A 21368-nucleotide genomic window follows, 5' to 3' on the forward strand; every position below is an offset into this window, starting at 1 on the left:
TTCCCACATTGGTCACAGCTGTAAGGCCTCTCTCCAGTGTGCATTCTCTTGTGTGTCTTCAGGTTAGACATTACAGCAAAGCTTTTCCCACATTGGTCACAGCTGTAAGGCCTCTCTCCAGTGTGCATTCTCTTGTGTGTCTTCAGGGTAGACATGTTAGCAAAGTTTTTCCCACATTGGTCACAGCTGTAAGGCCTCTCTCCAGTGTGCATTCTCTTGTGTGTCTGCAGGTTAGACATGTTAGCAAAGCTTTTCCCACATTGGTCACAGCTGTAAGGCCTCTCTCCAGTGTGCATTCTCTTGTGTGTCTTCAGGGTAGACATGTTAGCAAAGCTTTTCCCACATTGGTCACAGCTGTAAGGCCTCTCTCCAGTGTGCATTCTCTTGTGTGTCTTCAGGGCAGACATTTGAGTGAACTTTGTCCCACATTGGTCACAGATGTAAGGCCTCTCTCCAGTGTGCATTCTCTTGTGTGTCTTCAGGGTAGACAAGCCAGCAAAGCTTTTCCCACATTGATCACAGCTGTAAGGCCTCTCTCCAGTGTGAATTCTCTTGTGTGTCTTCAGGGCAGACATTTTAGTGAACTTTGTCCCACATTGGTCACAGCTGTAAGGCCTCTCTCCAGTGTGCATTCTCTTGTGTGTCTTCAGGGCAGACATTTGAGTGAACTTTGTCCCACATTGGTCACAGCTGTAAGGCCTCTCTCCAGTGTGCATTATCTTGTGTCTCTTCAGGGCAGACATTTCAGCAAAGCCTTTCCCACATTGGTCACAGCTGTAAGGCCTCTCTCCAGTGTGCATTCTCTTGTGTGTCTTCAGGTTAGACATTACAGCAAAGCTTTTACCACATTGGTCACAGCTGTAAGGCCTCTCTCCAGTGTGAATTCTCTTGTGTGTCACAAGGTCTTTCAGTTGTGTGAAGCTTTTCCCACATTGGTCACAGATGTAAGGCCTCTCTCCAGTGTGAATTATCTTGTGTGTCTTGAGGGAACCCATTTCAGCAAAGCTTTTCCCACATTGGTCACAGCTGTAAGGCCTCTCTCCAGTGTGCATTCTCTTGTGTGTCTTCAGGTTAGACATTACAGCAAAGCTTTTCCCACATTGATCACAGCTGTAAGGCCTCTCTCCAGTGTGAATTCTCTTGTGTGTCTTGAGTTGAGACAGTTGAGTGAACTTTGACCCACATTGATCACAGCTGTAAGGCCTCTCTCCAGTGTGAATTCTCTTGTGTGTCTTGAGGGCACCCATTTCAGCAAAGCTTTTCCCACATTGGTCACAGCTGTAAGGCCTCTCTCCAGTGTGAATTCTCTTGTGTGTCACAAGGTCATTCAGTCGTGTGAAGCTTTTCCCACATTGATCACAGCTGTAAGGCCTCTCTCCAGTGTGCATTCTGTTGTGTCTCTTCAGGTTAGACATTACAGCAAAGCTTTTCCCACATTGATCACAGCTGTAAGGCCTCTCTGCAGTGTGCGTTCTCATGTGTGTCTTGAGTTGAGACAGTTGAGTGAACTTTGACCCACATTGATCACAGCTGTAAGGCCTCTCTCCAGTGTGAATTCTTTGGTGGATTTTGAGATTGTAAACTGAAGTGAAGCCTCTTCCACACTGGTCACAGCAGCATCTTGGTTTAGGTAGGTCCTGGTCTGGACAGGTATCTGAGGTAGAAAACATAGATCTGATAAGAGCTGGATTCGTGCATCAATCTGCCTTCAAGTTCAGACCCAACTTTATACACTTCACACTACTGTATATATTTAGTTGACCAGGGTCAACTCCTTTTCCCCTCTACGGCAAGTCTGAAATTTCTTTATTAGGAACAATCCCTTGAGATGAACCATCTCGTTTTCAAGGGGGTCCACAATTCACTTCATACATAGACACTTTTTTTTTACAAACAATTCAACCAGACAAAACAAGACAAAACAATACAACATTTCACATAACATGGACATAACGTAGACATAATCATTGCATCATGGATCTGCTACAGTGATAATTAGTGAAAACATGAACAGGTAGTCTCAAGATGAGAGGACAGCACAGTTTTAAACAAATGGAAAGATGTTATTGAACGAATATGGACAGGTAGATTGTTCCAGTCACAAGGAGCTTTGAACATAAATGATTTTTTGCCAAATGATGTGGGTATATTAAAGTAAACCTGTGAGTAATGTCTAAGTTGATGTGTAGAAGTGTATGGTATCATAAACTGTTTCAGATACTGTGGATAATTAAAATGAATACATTTAACCCATTTAGGCCTAAGGCCGATTCTAAAAACGCCTCTAAATCCTGACCTAAGGTTTCTGAAAAACTTCAAATATTTATATAGCAGCATCAAAAAAAATACATTTTTGAATATTGTACATACTGTACAGAACCAAAATATGGGTTCCCGGCATGAGGGGGTAAGATAACCGTGGTATTCAGATTAGCAAATTATGTTTGTTAATACTACAAACTACTGGTTTAGAGTAGCGACACGCTTTGATCTAACTATCCTGTGGAACTATCCCAGCCATTGAGATAGAATGAGCACTTCCGCATTCCATTGTTGGGAGTCAACGCTAGTGTCGCCACTCTCTTACTAAGATACTACGGAGTGGCAAAAACAACAACTTTCTGGCCTTAACCCATACATCCAAACAGAAAGTTTATATTTGATTGCATGTATCCCGGTATGTCACTCGATCATGGATCACTTTGACACTTGATTTGCCATTCACTGTATGCATGCGCATACCCTCTATATTGCTCAGTCGGAGTCACACACTTGACTAAACAGTAAACACCCACATAAAGCCGATTTTACTGACAAAACTTCAAACGAGCAATATGTTATACATGTATAGCTTCCTGCATCATTCATAAAGTCTTACCTTGTTGTCTGTGCATGGTCAGAGTTTATCGGGCGTCCACCAACTTCTAAAAGTACCACTACAACACTGCATAGGCGGCTATACCGATATCAAAGCAACAACAAAGCCCGTTTAAAGTAAACTGGTCAAACGGGGTAATGATCTGGTCCACTCACTGCACTGGTAAATCTGCATATTGTGGGGAACACATTTCAGGCTGATGGAAGAGAAACACAATCACGTTGGTTTGGTTTCAGGCTTCAGCCATAGACTGTGCCGTACTGTAGACTGTATAAGGTTTCAGCATATTGTTTGAACTTGTGAATCAACACCGCCCCCATCTGGCAGAGTGTTGTTAGAACCCATTTGCCAGAGTTAACTTCTGAGACAAGTACTAGAATACAGTGAAATCATTTTGTTTTATAAAAAAATGTCTCCTTCAAACAAGTACAGTAGCAAAAGAGTACAAAGTGCAACATACACAAATACCCTTTATATCATTACATTATACATGTATTAGTTAATATGCACAACATTTTGCAATGCTGGTTCCACTGTACAGTATGTGGACCATGGTGACATTGATCAATTCTTGATAAAAAAAAACCACAAAGTGCCATTTTTTCACTTGAGCACCTGCCCCTCTAAATGTCTGTGCACGCCACTGATGGTGTGTGTGTGTGTGTGTGTGAGAGAGAGAGAGCAGGGGGGAACGGAAATAATATATTGAAACTGTGGAATATATATTTGTCTACTATAAGAGGTTGAAACTGCTGCTTTTGTGTATAGGCATGCCTACTATTTTAAACTAGAAAGCAGTTCCTGTAGAAACTGCGTGTACTACAAGGTACAAAAGACAGTAGCCACTGAAGAATATGCATGGGATACCATAATTATACAATGTTACATCGTCTGTGTGCACAATTCTCTCCTGTATGGTAAAATATATACATCACCACTCAAGGCTATAATGAAAAGAATAGAAGTGAAAAACAATTCATTACAAGGCTAAGGGTGGGCCACACTGGGTTAAACAGCACCCTTTTTACCATGGGTAAGGCAGAGAGCAACAAATGTGGAAGTTGTGGGGAAATAGAAAATGTTGAGCATGTTTTACTGAACTGTGAAAGGTACATAGAGGAAAGAGCACAACTGAAGGACAAAGTTAATGATGCAGGACAGAATGGGATTTGTCAGGGATTCTAGGAGCAGAGGGAAAGGGTGTAGTGTAGCTATGGTGAGGAAGGCACTGTTTACATTTCTATACACTACAAACCTGAGTATAGGAAATAACTAGCACTAGAAAATTGACATGATGTTGCACAATCTTGTACAGTAGGTGGAGGTATGCACCTTTATGTTGGTTGCGATCCGCCATAAAACGCAGAGAAGAAGAAGAAGAAGAATAAAAAAACGTCACTTCCGTCTTCCGGATCCCTCTTTGCTTGCCTGGCGCTAAACATGAGCCAACAACAACAACCCGAAATGAACATGGTAAATACTTATATTATTAATGTTTAATTTATGCTCATAATCCGAGACATTCTGTCACGTTAATGCACAAGGATGCGTGTCGTTGCAGTGCAGTGCTACACAGTAGACATCAGACCGTTGCAGGGATGTTTAAGTGACTTTTTTTACCCGTTTATAGTTTTGTTTAGTTTGTTTCTGACCTATAGCCCTGAAACATGACTGTCACAACTGAAGCCAGATTTACGCGTCGCGATCGCTACATTTACAGTGAAAACGTGTATATAAACATTCAGATTTAAAATATAAAGTATTCAACACGTGGGCCACGGGTGTTAGAAATGGGCTGGTACAACGATTAGCACTGCTGCATTCCGCGTTGTTTAATTAAAGGCATAACAAATAAGCCATGACGCGTCATGTGAAGTTGTGAACCATGGCTATTTCTGACCGTAAGGTTACACATAGCCTAAATATTTAGACACAACGTAAACGGACGTTACACGTTACATAAACTTTAACTTCTATTCAAGTTCTCAGACGTTGTCGTCTTTGCGCCCTTCCATTATAGCAAACCGGTTTTGAAGCTGTAAATGTAACGTGCATTGTTATGGCTTGAGTCTGCGATGTTAAACTGCATGGCCTAATATTTCTACAATTTCTACCTAAAACCTTCCTTTCTTCGTTGATTGAAGTATTTATTAGCAGTTTGTAGAAAACAGTACATTCCTAACACAACTCGATAACAAAACTGTTAACTGCATGTGTGTGGATGACACCATAAAGCATTACACTTGTTTACAAGAGGGTCCACCGTTTTCAATTCAGAATAACATTTAGAGATGTACAAATATATATATATCTCACAGGTGTTATCAAATTATACTAATTATCTTTGGCCTGGTGGAGATTGTCTGTCTGTTGACAGCTGATCTCTTCCATTTAAAGTCACTAATCCGCTGACTAATATGTCACAGATAGAGGCCAGTGCTTGGTGCATTAGTGGAGGCCCGGCGCATTAAAAAAGTACATCCGGGCCAGTTATATTGTCGACCCCTTGCCTGAATTGGGTTTTTATGTACAGTAGTCTCACAACAGGCCATCTGATTCGGTGCTACTCGTGATTTCATGGGTATCTCCCTTTGTATAATCCCTCACCCTCGTCTGCGAGTGTCCATCCGTCCTGAAGGGCCCCATTCAACAAATGTCTTCTAAATCCTAACAGTTATGAAAAATGTATTTTGCATTGTTGCTATATCAGTGGTTCTCACACTTTGTCATGTCAAGGACCCCTCATCTGTGGCAACAACAACCACCTAGGGTAGCACTCTATGTGACATATAAACCACCCAGGGAAGCACTCCATGTGAAATAATGTGACAGCGGATTGGTGACTTTAAAATGGTTATGTGGCCGCATTATTTACCTTGCCGTGTGTTTTTTATTCTGTCGAACCCACCAAAGTCGAAGACGCCGCTGGCACCAAGGCCGATTCTTCCACAAGCGCAGAACAATCAGCCGATACCAAAGCGGTTGCTGCGGGTTCAGCAATTACAAGAGCCGATCGTCATAAACAGTGACTCGGAAGACGAGACGAACTACGGCGACCAGTCGGTCTACATCGTGGACGTGGATGTGGAGAAGGAAAACGGTAACCTTTCTGCCCTGTGGTTGTTAGTTAGTTAATTAATTAATTTATACATAGAAAAATGTGTTCCTTCACAGATGTTACTAATTAAGGCTCTGTTCCAAGCTTGTTATTTCAACATGCACAATAGCAGCATCGATGATATAACTGCTAAGTTAGGGGAGAAAAATGCGTAGAAGACATTGAGATGACTGTGTAACTGTGTGTAGTCCCAGAGCAGTGTCCAAAGGTAGTGGATGAAGACCTGACGATAACCTTCTCCCAACGTGCTAAAGTACTGCCCCATGCTCGCTACGACTGTCCCGTTTACCCCTTCCAGTGAGTATTATTATTTTCATTTTTAATTATTGAAGTGCTGCCCCATGCGTCCAGTGCGTAGACTCAACCCTGGTGCTCTAGGCTAGTCCTGTCACAATTGTTACATAATCTGCAATTATTTTAGATTATTCTAATTATTTTGCAAGTCATAATCATAAGTTTGAAAATACATTTTCCCCAAATAGCAGTTGGCACATCTACAAGCTTTCGTGACGAGTTGTAAAGCTTGAAGATCAGCTAACTATTTAGATCAGATAACTATTTATTTTTCATGTCCGCCCTGTGCGATGTGTGATTATGAACCCTAAAAACCAAACAGAAATTTAATTTGTATTCATATGTTCCAGTGTTCAATGCCAAAAACACAATTCAATCGTTAATCTCAATTATTTGTTTGGCAATCGTTCGTCAACTTAAATTTGTTATCTTGACAGCCCTAGGTAAAACAGAATACAGTACCAGGGGTTCCATAGGTTTTATAAATCATTTAACATAATGCTTAACGTGAATACTTAGGTCAGCATTCTTTGGCTCCTCCTCACCCTTGAGTAACCGTTCTCTTCCATGACATTTGTGTCCTCAGGCCTAACGAGGAAAATTTCCTCAGATGCGAGCAATGCTACTGTTATATCTGTGACAAGCTCGCTTCACAGGTGGGTGGAAACTGGAGATGTTCCCTTTTGGTGTTAGCATTGTGTTATGCTTTAGCTATTGAAAAAGAGCAGATCTACAAGCTCATAGCGCACCGAGTTGCGCGCTACGATCTTGTAGGTCTGCTATTTAAAAAAAAAAACGAAAAACGACTGACATAGAAGTTTTTTTTAAGAAAACTGTCAGGATGTAGAAGACATTTTTAGATTCAGGCCCCATTCGGTACCCAGAAAGGCCCCAGGGACTCTCTGGTTACCTTGAGGGGGTTCCAAGACTCTGCAAATGTGTGAAATCAGACATTAGGACGCCATCAAAGCCGCCAAAATCAACTGTAGATATAGTGAAACTAGACCAAAACCTTTGACTAGACTAAACAAACTTTGCTGTCAAAATGAACACTTGTGTCTGTGTTTCCAGTGTGAAATGTGGCAGGTCACTAGGGGAGGTCACTGCAACAGTCACAAGAAGAGCGTCTACTGGAAGGGACTCAGAGACGCCAGACTCCTGGGATTCCTGAGAGACTTCGGCATCACCCCGTGTGAGATGGACACTCGCCTCCGAGAAGCAGGTCGGTACATCAGCATTATAGCGTTTGTTCACCACCAAGTGTCACTGTTGTACAGTCTAACAGACAGGCCAGGGAGGAGTTGCGTGTAAAGTATTTTTGGGTCTCTCTTTTAGCTTACTTAACCCATTCCGACCTGAGATCAGATTCTAAAAATGTCTGTTTGAAAATGACAGTTTTCATAAAAAGCTATGATTCCATGTCAGTCAGTCAAAAATAGCTAAAGCATAACGTAATGCTAACACCAAAAGGGGTTCGCGCCTAAAATGGGTTAAGTTACAATAGGGGATTTCAGATTTACAGCTAGTTTCACAAAATGGCACAACCGTAGGGTTTTTCTTGGCTTATTTTCAAGCTGTACAGCCGTGCAACCAGGGGTGAAAGTGGGCCGGGACTGTCCGGAGCTCCGACCCGGTAAGACCTGACGCCCAGGAGCGCACCAGAGCTATCAAATACTACTACCAAAGTGTCTCTGCATTATTGCTATTGATGGTAATGGTATCTGTTATCATGTGGATTTATGTGCATTTATGTGGATGGATAACGGAATACATATTAAAGTATTCTTGTGTCACGGCACCCACTTTGAGAAACCCTGGAATAAAATCTCAATCGCCATGACTGATTTCAGTCATTTGGGAATCACATATTATTATAATGTATAATTATAATGGGACTTAAATCATTTTAATAGTTTGTGTTTATAGCACATGTTGTGCTTTATTCCCTGGTTTGTGTAGAGGTGATGTTGGGCACCTTCACTGTAGAACTGGCAAAAAAGTACTCCTTCTTCATGAGACATGAATCTGTCACGCCATCTACGCCATGTACCATCTATGAGTGAGTATGCTTTAAAAAAAAAATCTGACATGGCAAGCATTGTTTGCATAATAGGGCTGTCATGAATTGCAATTTTGAATTTAAAAGTTGTAATCGTGAGTTATAATTGCGACTATTGGAAGGTTTTCAGAAACCTTAGATTTAGTTCGCTATTCCAAAACGGCTCCTCTCACAAGCTAAAATGAGTACACCAGTGGATTTGAATCATGGTGTCGTTTATTTTTGCAGTTACACGCCGGTGTACGAGTGTGTTTGGACCTTCCTGAATAAAGCTGACGGCCAGGAAGACAAGGCAGCTGCTGTCATGAGGCTGGGAGCGGCCAAGCATTTCATGGCACACACTCAACCTGCGGGGTACAAACACTCATACACGTACACACACAGGACCCATTTGTGAGTCGCTGTCACATTTTTATGGGTCCCTTTTATTATGGTTCAAGCCCAAAGGGGCGAAGATATATATGATATGATATGATGTAGTACTTTATTGTCAGTTCACACTGAAATTTGTCTTGCGACACAGCAGCCAAGTATGCAGAAACACATATACAAACACAAAGAACAAGACAATTTACATACATAAAGACATGAACAATATCCACCGCTTAGATTATCCTGTGGCTACTACATCGCCTGATTAAGTAGTGATCTGCCTTGTAGATTTCCGGCTTGTAGATCGGCTATTTTCGGCTAATGTTCACCTACCTTAGAAAAGGGATGCTATGGTTCAAGTGCTTAATGTAAAAAGGAAAAGTTCCTATAACACAAAGATCAACTGTATAGTAACTGAAGACCCCTTAGGTGTCTCGGACCCCCAGTTCAAGACCCCTAATAATAGATAATATTGTAATTACCTGTCTCTCTCCTTCCCTTTCTGCAGGCCGGCGATCTCAAACTGTCCAAAGGCTAGTGCAACTACAGCCAAAGCACTGCTGATTGAAAGGTACACGCGCACGTTATCATCATACTTAAAATTCTAATCCTTAAGATAAAGCCCAGGGCGTTTTGTATTTCTAATTGGCCTCAATCTGCAATTTCTTCATCGGGTCGGCTGTATGAACATTAGAATGATAATACCTGAAACATAATTCTGCATGTTGTGTCAATTGTTTAGGAAACACTGCACTGTTCCACAAAGCGTTGCTGTCATGCAGAAACCTTTTTTTTTTTTTTAGTATACGTTGTCTTTCTCTGTAAATTAACACCCTACTTGAGCATGCTAAAGCGTAACACAAGCATCAACAACTTTGAAACACGAAGCGTGTAGATCTGCTACATTTCCTTTTTTTTATTTTTTTATCTTTGAAGTAACCATTTTGGACATAACAAGGTTTCCACCAAACGGACCATAATCTCAGAGACGGCTTAAAAACTTTCACTTTCATTCGTTTTTTGCTCTAGAGACCCTAGAGCACACTGAAAACTGTTTGATCTGACTGGGTTCTTGTTCTTCTGATGGTTTTATTGGTCGTTAACGCTCTTGTCTTTTGTGTTGTGCGTTCCCAGGGTCATAACGGCCGTCCACGAACAGATGGTCCTGGCTGACTTTGGCCATGAATTCAGTGGAAAACTGAATATTTTCTACACTGTCCAAATCGGTCTCCCTCCTGCACTGATGTGGAGGTGGGTTCATTGTTTCATTCAGTGCGCATTAGAAAAGAAATGGCATTTCTAAATCCTCTGCATGTGCATGTCTGTTGACAGACTCAAGTAGTTGGAGCCACAAGAAAAGTACCGGCTAAAATCTTTGATTTCGCAATGAAATATGTGGAAAGTTGCAAAATATGCCCGATACGATTATTGCTGTGGATATGTCAAAAAATTATAATAATAATCCCTACATAATCTGCACCATTTGGCTGATTATGCAATAAATTATAATATAAGATTGCATAATCTCATTCTTTCCGACGGGTCTATATAGTAATGCGTGTGTGCTTGCATGCTGTAGGTTGAAGATGCGTTATTGGAACGACCCGCTCCTTGTGTCTGTGCTGAGGGGCCAGAATGTGTCGGGGGTCAACAAGGTCAAATCTGGCAAGAAGGACACCCTGTACGAACAGTTGCCTGTGATCCTACTGAGAGTACAGCACCTGCAGAAACACCACAGGTATATACAGACCGTGCGTGCACAGCACAGGTATAGTCTATTCATTTCAAACTTTATTCCAGGTTCATTGTAGCCTGGCTAGCTCCATAGAGTATATACAAATCATCATATCTTTAAAAATAAAAACGTGCTTTACGCAGCCTGGACGAGTACCGGAGACTGCTCTTCCTAGGTTTGACTATCTTCAATAATTCCGTTTCCGGGACTCATCCAGGCAAGACATGAATCCATACATGGAGTGCCATAAGAGAGCCTCACATGTGTGGATTCTACACATTACAAACAAGTGACTGGCACTATGCCATCAGGGACCTTAAGTAGATGGCGTCTTTCAAAGTGTTCGGTGGGTGGATCATTTGAGGAGAAGAATATTTTATGATTTCTCAGAGTTTGGCAAACACCCAAAATGGCAGTCAAATTATTATTTTATTTATTTGACGGGGACAAAGCTCATTAATCAACATGTCAGTTTTCACATCAATGTAAATGGGCCAGAGTTAGCCGAAGCTAAATTTCATCTGTAGTCCCTGGGATGACTTAAGTCAAATGGCTTAAGCAATAAAGAAAACAATCCTTCCATAAATGTATAGACTTGGGTAGGTTGGGGCTTGACTGTATTACTATGTATAGGGGAGACGGTATAGGCTTGGGTACGTAGGTTGGGGCTTGACTGTATTACTATGTATAGGGGAGACGGTATAGGCTTGGGTAGATTGGGGCTTGACTAGTCAAAGTGAAGGCCAATCACAGCGCATCCTTGCTGGAAATGCTTAAAGAGACTTGGGTAATGAAGTCAAAAGACTTAATTACTTCATTGGCTGCCATGTTGTTTGTGTCCAAAGTGGCCACTGATGGCCCCAAACCACATAGTGCTGCTTTAACCTTATCTGTGTGTGACTGTAAATCTAACAGTTGTATAATTATGATGTGTGCTGTTAATGCTGAATGCCTGTATAACAGTTGTTATATGCGTGTCCTCAGGTACCGGGAGTTGTATCGTTACCTGCGAGTCGTGTTGTGTGCTGGTGCATCCACGGAGGAGATAACAAGGTTTTACATTTACATCTAATTTAAAACTATTTTAGCAAAGGGTGATATGGGAAGGGGATAGGATGTCTGTTGCAGAAAATCTGCTGTTGACTAAGCCACTTTGTGCTGCGTGTATCTGCTTGTAGCTCTGCTATTTTTGAATGGCAAACTTATATTAAGTCATATATTAACTACTTTTGCTGATACAAAAGTAGGGGTCCCTGGACCTCACTTGGTTCACTGATAATATCAAACAGAGAATAGCGTTCATCAAAAATAGCCGATCAGATCTGCCAATTTTGCCGGTCAATTTTATGTAGAGTGCAATTAAGAGCGTACCAAATACATATGTGGTCTTTAGAGGTCAGTTTGATCATGTATAGAGGGGTTTAAGTGGTACTGAATTTGGAGCTCAACAAAAGCTAATTCATCCTATTGTATAACTTAGGACAATTTCACAATAAATGATAATCTCTGCGATCCCTAGTTGTATGTTCTCTGCTTTTGTCACGTTGCTACAGTGGTGTTTTTATGTTCTCTGTTTTTGTCACGTTACAGTGGTGTTTCTATGTGTGGGGACTACGGATGTAAAATGAGCTGCTGCTCAACCAGTCATGTTTACATGACATGTTGATGTGCATTGCCCCGTCAAAGTAAAGCCTTCTTACTACTTGTTGTGCAGATTTCAGCAAGTGACAGACCTCATCCCGTTGTACATGTGCTGGACCGGTGAATTTGCGGAGGCAATAAACCAGTTCTCCACGAGTTCGCGGAGATGCCCCACCCTCCGCCTCTCGCCGTTTTTCTTCCGGCTGTACCTTCACATCCTGGAGACCGGCACTGCACCCGTGCTGACCGCAGAGCTGCCCACACAGGCCACCCTGGCCACTGCCAAGTGGGAGAAAATTATAGGTCAGACTCTTAAACAAAGTCATTAAAAAAAAACGTACACCACCACCAGTCCACCACAGTAATGGACTGTCTTTTCAAGCTAAATGGACCTACACAAGTGGTTCTCAAACCTTTTCTAGATATATATATATATATTCCCTAGGCATTTTTAGCCATCGTGGACCTCATTTTGAAAGTCTTTCCAGAACTTTTTTATTTTATTTAGCTTACCCAATAGTAACAGAATCCAATGAGCAATCGATTGTTAAATCAATTATTTGGGGTTTCAACCATAATATACATTACTGACCCAGTTTTATTGGATTAATTGTAAACCGGCCACTAGGGGCCGCGAGCCCAACTCCTTTGTGATGGTTTTTGCCAGGGCTCTGCATTCGGATGCTCTTTTATGGTGGTTTTGAAGGAGCGTAGGGAGTCAGTTTTCGATGGGTGGTGGTAGGGATTTCCACATTTTGGTGGCATAATGGTATAGTGAATCCATCCCCATGTTTGTGGTGAATCCTGACAAAATATTTTGTGCCAGATTAAGATTTGTTAAAATAAAACGAATTGCTTTGGCACAAATCTACAAGCTCACAATGTCACGGCGTGTTGCGAATTTGTAGACGTGTCATTTTCAAATGGGACAAATGGTAATTGATTTAAGGCTCGTGCATAGTCTGGATTTTCGGTGTTGGGGTGACCACCGAACTACAACATGACGTCACGAGCCGCGGTGAAGAGCAAACCACCGCCCCAGCCCTTCTCTCTGTTTTTACTCACCACCGCTCAACGTTATTTCAGCTCCAGGTGGTCAGCTCACCACCGGAGCGGTGGTCACCTTACCACTGAAAATCCAGACTATGAATAGGCCTTTAGACACTATAAGCCTATGCCGTGTATGAAGTTTGCTGGCGACCCCCTGCAGGAAACCCCTCAAGGACCCCTGGAGGGGTCCCCAGAGCCCACTTTGAGAAGCACACTGACTTCCGTCACTCTTCCCTAGGTGCGATGCCGCGGCTGCATACCCGCTTGGTGGGGCTTTCCCTCAGGGTCATGAAGATCCAAAAGGCCATATACAGTGATGTGAGTCTATTGAATCATTTTACTGCCAGTGTTATTGAGCTTAAAAAAACAAATCTTTAAAGAACCCACAGAATATTTTGTTCTACAACGATGTAAACGCCAAATGTCTCAAAGAAAGACTACTTTCATCTGCAGAAAAACATTGTCACCACCAATGTTTCCGTTTTTGTGATTTGCAGTGGATGCTGTCTGGGAACGGAAAGCAGAAGTTTTTATTAATCCTATTGTACGTTTCTTAGAAAGTCACGGGTTGTGGAAGAGTGTCCTCTATCGTATAACTGAAAACGCCACATGGTGGTCTGTGTGTTGGTTTGAAATGACATATACAATACTATACATGAGTCATGAGTTAAAGACAAAGTCTTCTTTAAAAAGGGTATCTTTGAAAAACAAAGGGGGTCCCGCACACTAGGGCTCTTTTGCCCTACGCACCTGTCACTAGCCTTCTGAGGTGTGCATCAGACTTTTGCCACAAAATGTCTTCTAAAACCGTTTTCTTAAAAATTTATGTTATGATAAATGTCATCATTGCTTACATGTGTGTAATCTTGCTGCTAATGTGTTTTTCATTTGATCTTCCAGTCCAGCTGTTGGGAGGCTCTACTCAGCATGCTGAACACGCCCCGTGACACACCTGTCCCCCTGGAGAAACCCACCCCCCAGTACCTACAGGTACATCTTATCTCTGTACAAACCTATGTATCTTTTGCATGTACGTATCTCGAGAACCGCTCAACTGCCCGACTACACATTTGTCATGCATGACAGACGACCTGAGGGAGTGCAGTGCCTGCCGTCGAAGTCAGTCAGATAGGCAAATTCCCCACACCTGCCACTTGCTTAACAGGCATTGTTCCCAACTTGCATCATTCCAAAGAATTAGGGAATGTTAGCGGAATTTGTGGTAAATCTGCAAAATAAATGCTTACACTTAACTTTCTTCACTTTGTGACAGCTGCTGAAAGTTGGGGTACCATTAACCCATTCTGACCGGGCACCCATTTTGGTGTTGGCATCATGTTATGCTTTAGCTATTGAAAAATAGCAGATCTACAAGCTCATAGCGCGCCACCGAGTGGCGCGCTACGAGCTTGTAGGTCTGCTATTTTTGAAAAATCGAAGAACGACTGACATTTTTAGAATCTGATCTCAGGTCAGAATGGGTTCATCAGACCAGTGTGCGTCCAGTGGAAACCTCGTATGAATCTGATCTCAGGTCAGAATGGGTTAACAACACACTAATTTAAGCAGAATGAAAATGTTCACATTTTTCCTGCAAATAGGAAGGGTCAAACTAGGGGTTTTTCATGATTATGACCATTTTGGTTGACGTTTTATGATTCAATTGATTGTATAAGAGAAAATACATTTATAGAAAGACCTTGCTTCTCTTATTCGGTTAAAAGTGTTATTGGTTCTAAAATATATTTAGATGCATCTTCGATTAATTGTCCATTCCCACGTTAAATAATACATAATCATGCATCATTGTTTAACACGTATTATATATTTTTCTCCAACCCTGGTGTTTAGGATGCGAGGATGATAGCCAGGCACGAACTGAGTAAGGGGCTGCTCATGGACAACGTCTGCGTCCCAGTAGCCCTCGTGGTATGTACATTGTACACATGGGTTTTGACTTGTTTTTCAGTTATTTTTTCGTTTTTATTTACTAAATGTATTTTGTATTCGTTATATGTATCATAATGTAAAGTGTTGACTGAAATTCTGTCACAGGCCACGTATCCACACCAAGGCTTGCTGCTGATGATGACCGAGGCTCTGGCCATGCGTATCCAGCATGGATTGGTGGTGCCAGCAATCCCTGTTATCAACACCTTCAAGGTAGCGGTCATATTAAAACGTGACTACTGTAACTCAGTCCTTACTGGCGGCCTCTCCAAATGAACCAGAATGCCACAACACGCTTGGTCTTCAACCACCCAGAGTATTCACATGTCTCCGCCCCTTCTATTGGCTCCCACTAGTTACTGCCTGCACAAAACACTGACAGATCAGCACGCACAATTAGTGTTGAGCCAGTTCAGTTGTGGTAGATCAGCTCAATTGATTCCCAACACGGTGAACACACACACGCGCACACAATTAGTGTTAAGCTCAAGTCACTTGTCGGTACCCCAGACGGACATAGGGACACACATTGCTGTGCATTGGAGTGGCTGCACAACTCAAAAAGCGCCGGGGTTCGGTGGAGTCCCCACTCCCCAGCTCTAAGTAGTTAACAGCAATACACATCAATTTGGGGGTCCTTGGCACGACAAGGTTTCAGAACCACTGTCTGAACTATAATATCCCTGGTTTTCTCTCCCACCCGGCTTGCAGGACAACGAGTGGGCCTTCCAGTGGCTGTGTGACAGCCTGACGTCCTACTCCCCTGACGTCTACCTGTCCTTCATGAAGGGCCTCCTCCAGGAGCTGCAGAGCGCCTCCATCCCCACCGCTGCAGCTGCTGCAGGTGTGTCTTCATTTGGCCCTAGAGAGGCACGATAACAGCATGGTTGTTTTTCACCACCTGTGCGAAACCTAACGAGCACACACGCACGTATTAACTGTATATGTGATGCTTTCGGGTGTGTCAGTACAGTAGAGGGTACAGTAGAAGGACCGCCACACGGTAAATGTCATTTCTCAACCGTTTCGGACGCGGGGCGGCACGCCGGAACCAGCCCGGCCCCCTGGGTGCGTTCCTTTGTGTCTGGAACTCCCCACCCCTGTCTTGAAATTGACCGGAAGATAAAATTGGAAGATCGGAAGCATCACCCAAATCACTGTTTAATTACTTGGGAGTGTAGTCTCGCGTGGCCAGACTGTTTCATGTACTTCCGTTGTGCAAATTTGTCCTGATATAAATCAAAACAATCTTAAGCATACATAGCTTGCTGCTTATTAGAAATGGAAATTCTAAAATTAAATTTGAAGATATGCTAAAAATATATTTTCGTGAACACTAATGGCGAACAGTGGACAGCTTCCGTTCTCGGAGATTTGGGATGGTTGGCTCCTGACGCTATATAGCATTCGCCGATTGATGTCTGGCTACTCAAGACTACTGTACTTAGACAGAAGAGGGTATTGTTTTAGCATTAATGCCTTTGAATTTATTTCCCCCCCGACAGACCTGCATGTATGTTCTTGCGGCAAGATCTGCAAAAACATCAATGGGCTACGGATCCACCAGCGCTGGACAGGATGTAAAGGTGGGAAGATTAATTGATTATTGGATGCATTGACACGTACGTGAGTTTATTAGGAAATTTAATTTAACATAATATTTACGGAGCAAAAAGGCAGAACTGAGCTGGTGGCTGATGCTGTGCCGGACAGTTTATGGCGACACGCACATAACGCAGGAAGAGATGAGAGCGGCGACTTCTGGCCTAAAGGTGTAGAGTAGACTGTAAAATAAATCACACCCGTGTGAAGTGAGGGGCGCTAATATATTAAAGTCTAACTCATGTTGATTAGGTGATGTGATGGTGAATTGATGTAAAACAAACGGTGCCAACACAAACGATAAATGCCATTAACAATAAAGAGAATATGACGTAACGTTTCCCTTTGTCAATGGAGTTTACAAAACAAATATTGAACTAAAGACTAACATTAAACCTGTGTGTGTGTATATCAAAAAATATGGACAATGGGAACGCTGACGTGACCCATTGGTTTCTACAGACCCCCTTTTGAAGCCCCTTTTTCGGCGAGAATTCAAATCCGCCATATTCCAACTTCCGGTCCCGAAAAGCAACCGGAAACGACTGCTATTGGCTGCAACCTCACAGCGAGGGCGAGTTTTCACTCTGTACTGCCCTACTTTATCATTATTTCTATTTTAAATAGCTTGTGACTAAATCCATTGAAACTCAGGTTTTTTTTTTTCCCCCTTCCTGAAAAGTAACAGTTTTGGACATGACAAGCTTTGCAGTGATTGTCCACGTCTGCTGCGTTCACACGGGCAGATACAAAGATGCAGTCCACCATTCATTGTCAATGGAAGCCAGCGAAGTGAAGCTACAAAGCAAATCTGGCGTTTGCACCTGCTACAAAAGATACAAACATCTGCCCGTGTGAACGCAGCATCAGACCATTATTTGTAGTTTCCTGAGGAAATGCACGCTCACAGCTTGTGGGTTATTTTCACTTGTTTGGGTCCCATCAATGTCTCTAGATAAAAGGTTTGGCAAGCAAAGTGAGTCCGATGCTAACCAGGTGGAAATGGTTGAGAAATCTACTAGTCTGGCCAATAATAGCTGTTATCGTTGATCCTGGTTAAAAACTGCCCACAATCCTAGAGATAAAAACTGCTCACAATCGTAGAGATTTTAATGTATCGTGAAATTGTCCTCTGTCATACACTAGGATCAATTTGCTTTTGTTGAGCTGCGAATTCATTACCACTGATAAAACGGACTTGAAGTGTGCATTTGGAACGCTCTGATTTCACTACACTAATTGATTCACCAAAATACGGAGCAGATCTACTGCTGGGGGGGTTCAAGTGGTTGATAAAAGTGTAATTTTATATTGTATCGTTTGTCATGATGTCGTTTTTCGCTTTATTTTTTTTTCTCTACAATAATCATGTACTTTTCCTTGTAGACGGCAATGTCACAGCAGCACAGACCTCCGCACAGACCTCCGCTGCGAACGCCTCGTCCCAGTGGCTCCTGTAAGTCCCTCAGCTTGTCGACCACTAATTAATTTATCTGTCTTGTTTTCATTGATCTGTCCAATAAGGTTCCCATGCAGCTGACCAACAGAACATCGATAAAACTAATTTAAGGCACAAACATGCCACACCCGACAAATAAAGCCTTCTATTTGAGGTTGAGTAAATCAAAACAATGGCAGTGTTCTAATCCAGTTTCTCAGAGGAAGGCTGTGAACAGTTCAGAAATCTGCTCACCGATGTTATTTCAACCTTTTTTTAAAGCCATTTTATTTAGGGCCACTAGCCCCTCCTATGCCCAGCTTGTGGGTTTGTATCACGGAATGTGATGATTGGATTGGAGTAGCGCGTGGAAGGAACACGTTATTCCAACCAGTTCCTTTCCCCTCCATCAGGCTGGCCAGGGGGAGGCAGTTTAGAGACCAGGATTACTGCTGTGCTAATGTTTTTTGTGAGGGTACCTACCCTGGGGGGGTTTTGGTTTTTTTATGATTCTATGATGGTTAACACTGAACTGCACTGAATCAACAACTTAAACTGTCTGAGATGCTCACAAAAGCCAGAGTAGACATTAAAATGACTCAAATGTCCCAAAAGTGAAATATAATCTAATAATCGTGATGTTGTTCCCTTAGGCCTCATCCCCTGAGTTACTATTACCCATCACTGTCTGTCAACATAAACATGACACACTGGTAAGTGAGTGTATCCATTTATAGTCTGGCAGTAAGTAGCCTTGCCACGCTGTTATCAAAGCAAACCTGGGCTTCCATAACACCTCAATAGTGACAAAGGCTGATCACCTTCATGCCACGCCCCAAGAAGAAAATGAACTTTTACACTAATTCATTGAGATGGAGCTGTATACCACATTTCCCACCCCACCTGGCTGCCCGACTATTACAAATCACTGATACCTTGTGTGCACGGTGTATTCCATTTAATTGGGTGGTGGGTGTGTCAAAACAAAAGCCGAAGCTACCAACCCTGATTACATTACTGTTAGACTTGTGATGACGTGGCTTACGATGATATATGAAAATATTTGTCTGTTTTGTCCATAGATCGATGGTTGGTTCCTTTATTCCTGGAAGTGTCGGTCCCTGATGGTACAGTGAGAGACACGTCACCTGCCTGTACTACCTGCCTGTTCACGGTGGCCACATAAGAAAAGGGTTACCCACATTGTATCTCCCAGTCTCCTGTGGAGTATTGGAAGGGTGCAGTGGGAGAGATTTTATGTTGGTGCTGCGAAAATAGTGGGACATCGGACTTCCCATTTTCAACCACGTCTTCATACTGTATATAGTCGGGCTTCGCTAGTGCTCATTGTTGTAAGGCATTACCGTCTTGCTCTGTGTCTCGGAGGTGGGCCGTGGACAGCTCACAAACCTGCCTACCAGTGATAAAATTGTCGGTTATTTCAAATAACACAAATGTTCCATTCGAGACGATGATTTCATTGGTAGACGGGTTTCTGAAGTGTCCACAGCCCACCTCTGAGACACGGAGCAAGTGGATGAAAATTGTACTATCTTTGATTAACATTAATGAGAATTTTTATTTGAAAATGAGGAATATGAAGATGGGGTTGAAGTGAGGATTGAATATTTTGCACTTTTAAAAAGGCTGTATTTTCTTTTTTTTGTTGTAATTTACTGTTTTATATTGTTGAATTGTATTTTATATTGTATTTCAGAATGAACAAGTTTAATAAAAAATGTTCTGAAATTGTTAATCTCGAATGATCATTAAACTGCCAATTTAGTATTCTCCAGATTGTTAATCTTGGGGCTGATTCGTACTCCTATTTTGGCGCTGTAGTGCCAAAATGATTTTGGCTCGTCAGACATTTTCAGTAGCACCGAAGAGCTGACTTTAGGACGGTACCCGCCCCCCCGAACCTCAAATGACGTCACATTGTAGGCTCTACAGAGCTGAACCGACTTTTATTCGGCTCTAAAATAAGAGTATGAATCGGCCCTTAATCTACAAAAGAATGAGGGACTTCAGAACATATCTGCTATCTGTACATGGCCTACTAGTGAATTAGAACTCAGCCTCAGACTTTGTTTCATTGCAGCATGAATTGCTAAAAAGCAAACTGCTACTAAATGGCCATAAAACCAAGGCCATGCTATTTTCTCCAAATGGCCTAGTCAATGTCTCCTCAAACGTCACTCTTGATGGCGTAACCATTGAATGGAATGAGTTTTATAAATGTCTTGGAATTTGATTGGACGATAAGTTAAACTTCAAACACCACATCGATGCCTTAGCAAAAAAAAAAGCTAAAGTTCAAGCTTAGTTTCTTCTACAGAATGAAGTCCTGCTTTTGTAATGCTTCTCGCAAAAAGGCCATACTGTCTACCATTTTGCTAGCTCCTCAACTTGACCCCTTGTTTCATGCTGCATTGAGGTTCATAACCGACTCACCACTGTAGTCTAGCCTTAGTGGCTTGGTGCTGTGGTGTATTTTAACACTCCACATTTAACTCATTAAATTACTAGAGACAAAAAGGCTGAAAGAGTTTCTCTAAACTAAATAGCAAACTGCAGACTGTAGGCCACTGTAGTGAAAACCCTTGCCAAAGTATCAGACGATCAGATGAAGAAGCACAGGCAGAGAGATGAACTGAAGTACTGTAGAGTTGACCATTTATTCAATCTGAGACAAAGTCCAAAATGATAACATAGCATATCGCTAACCGCGGCTGTGCCGGCCCGAGGAGCTCACGGACAGACTAACCACCTCTCGATGGTCAAAAAAAAGAGTTATCCTCGTTTCTCATCATTTTGGACCATGGGCTATAGCCCATATCGTACGGCATACTATAGCACGCCGTTTTTCATCATTTTTGAGGATTTGAAAAAAATGAAAAATACGATGGGTTATAGCCCATGTTTTTTGAATTTTGAAAAGAAAAGTTATCCTCGTTTCTCATCATTTTGGACCATGTGCTATAACCCATATAGTGCGGCATACTATAGCGCGCCGTTTTTCATCATTTTTGAGGATTTGGAAAAAATGAAAAATACGGTGGGTTATAGCCCATGTTTTTTGAATTTTTGAAAAAAAAAGTTATCCTCGTTTCTCATCATTTTGGACCATGGGCGTGCTATAGTATGCCGTACGACAGTGATACTCAACAAATTGCGGAAATGGTAATTGCGGAAATTGCTCTTCACTTATAGCTATCTATTTTCAGGTAG

The 21368-nt window shown here is 42.1% G+C and overlaps 1 protein-coding gene across 2 annotated transcripts; it reads left to right on the plus strand.

Annotated features, from left to right (window-relative positions):
- Positions 1-4313: 4313 nt before the first annotated feature.
- LOC308312677 (uncharacterized protein) lies at positions 4314-19779 on the plus strand. 2 transcript variants are annotated; one of them, XM_080759345.1, is made up of 21 exons: positions 4314-4351; positions 5792-5978; positions 6185-6293; positions 6877-6946; positions 7362-7512; positions 8250-8349; positions 8578-8703; positions 9230-9292; positions 9856-9972; positions 10301-10459; positions 11441-11509; positions 12171-12400; positions 13386-13465; positions 14048-14137; positions 14999-15076; positions 15203-15310; positions 15809-15941; positions 16603-16683; positions 18086-18155; positions 18791-18850; positions 19220-19779. In XM_080759345.1, coding segments are annotated over exons 1-21 (2115 nt in total). In that variant the 5' UTR covers positions 4314-4318; the 3' UTR covers positions 19221-19779. The 2 variants fall into 2 exon arrangements, with proteins under 2 accessions (XP_080615471.1, XP_080615472.1); XM_080759346.1 differs by lacking the exon at positions 18791-18850.
- Positions 19780-21368: the final 1589 nt, after the last annotated feature.

This window comes from Protomyctophum bolini, assembly GCF_963924005.1.
Source record: "Protomyctophum bolini genome assembly, chromosome: 3".
Taxonomy (NCBI): Eukaryota; Metazoa; Chordata; class Actinopteri; order Myctophiformes; family Myctophidae; genus Protomyctophum; species Protomyctophum bolini.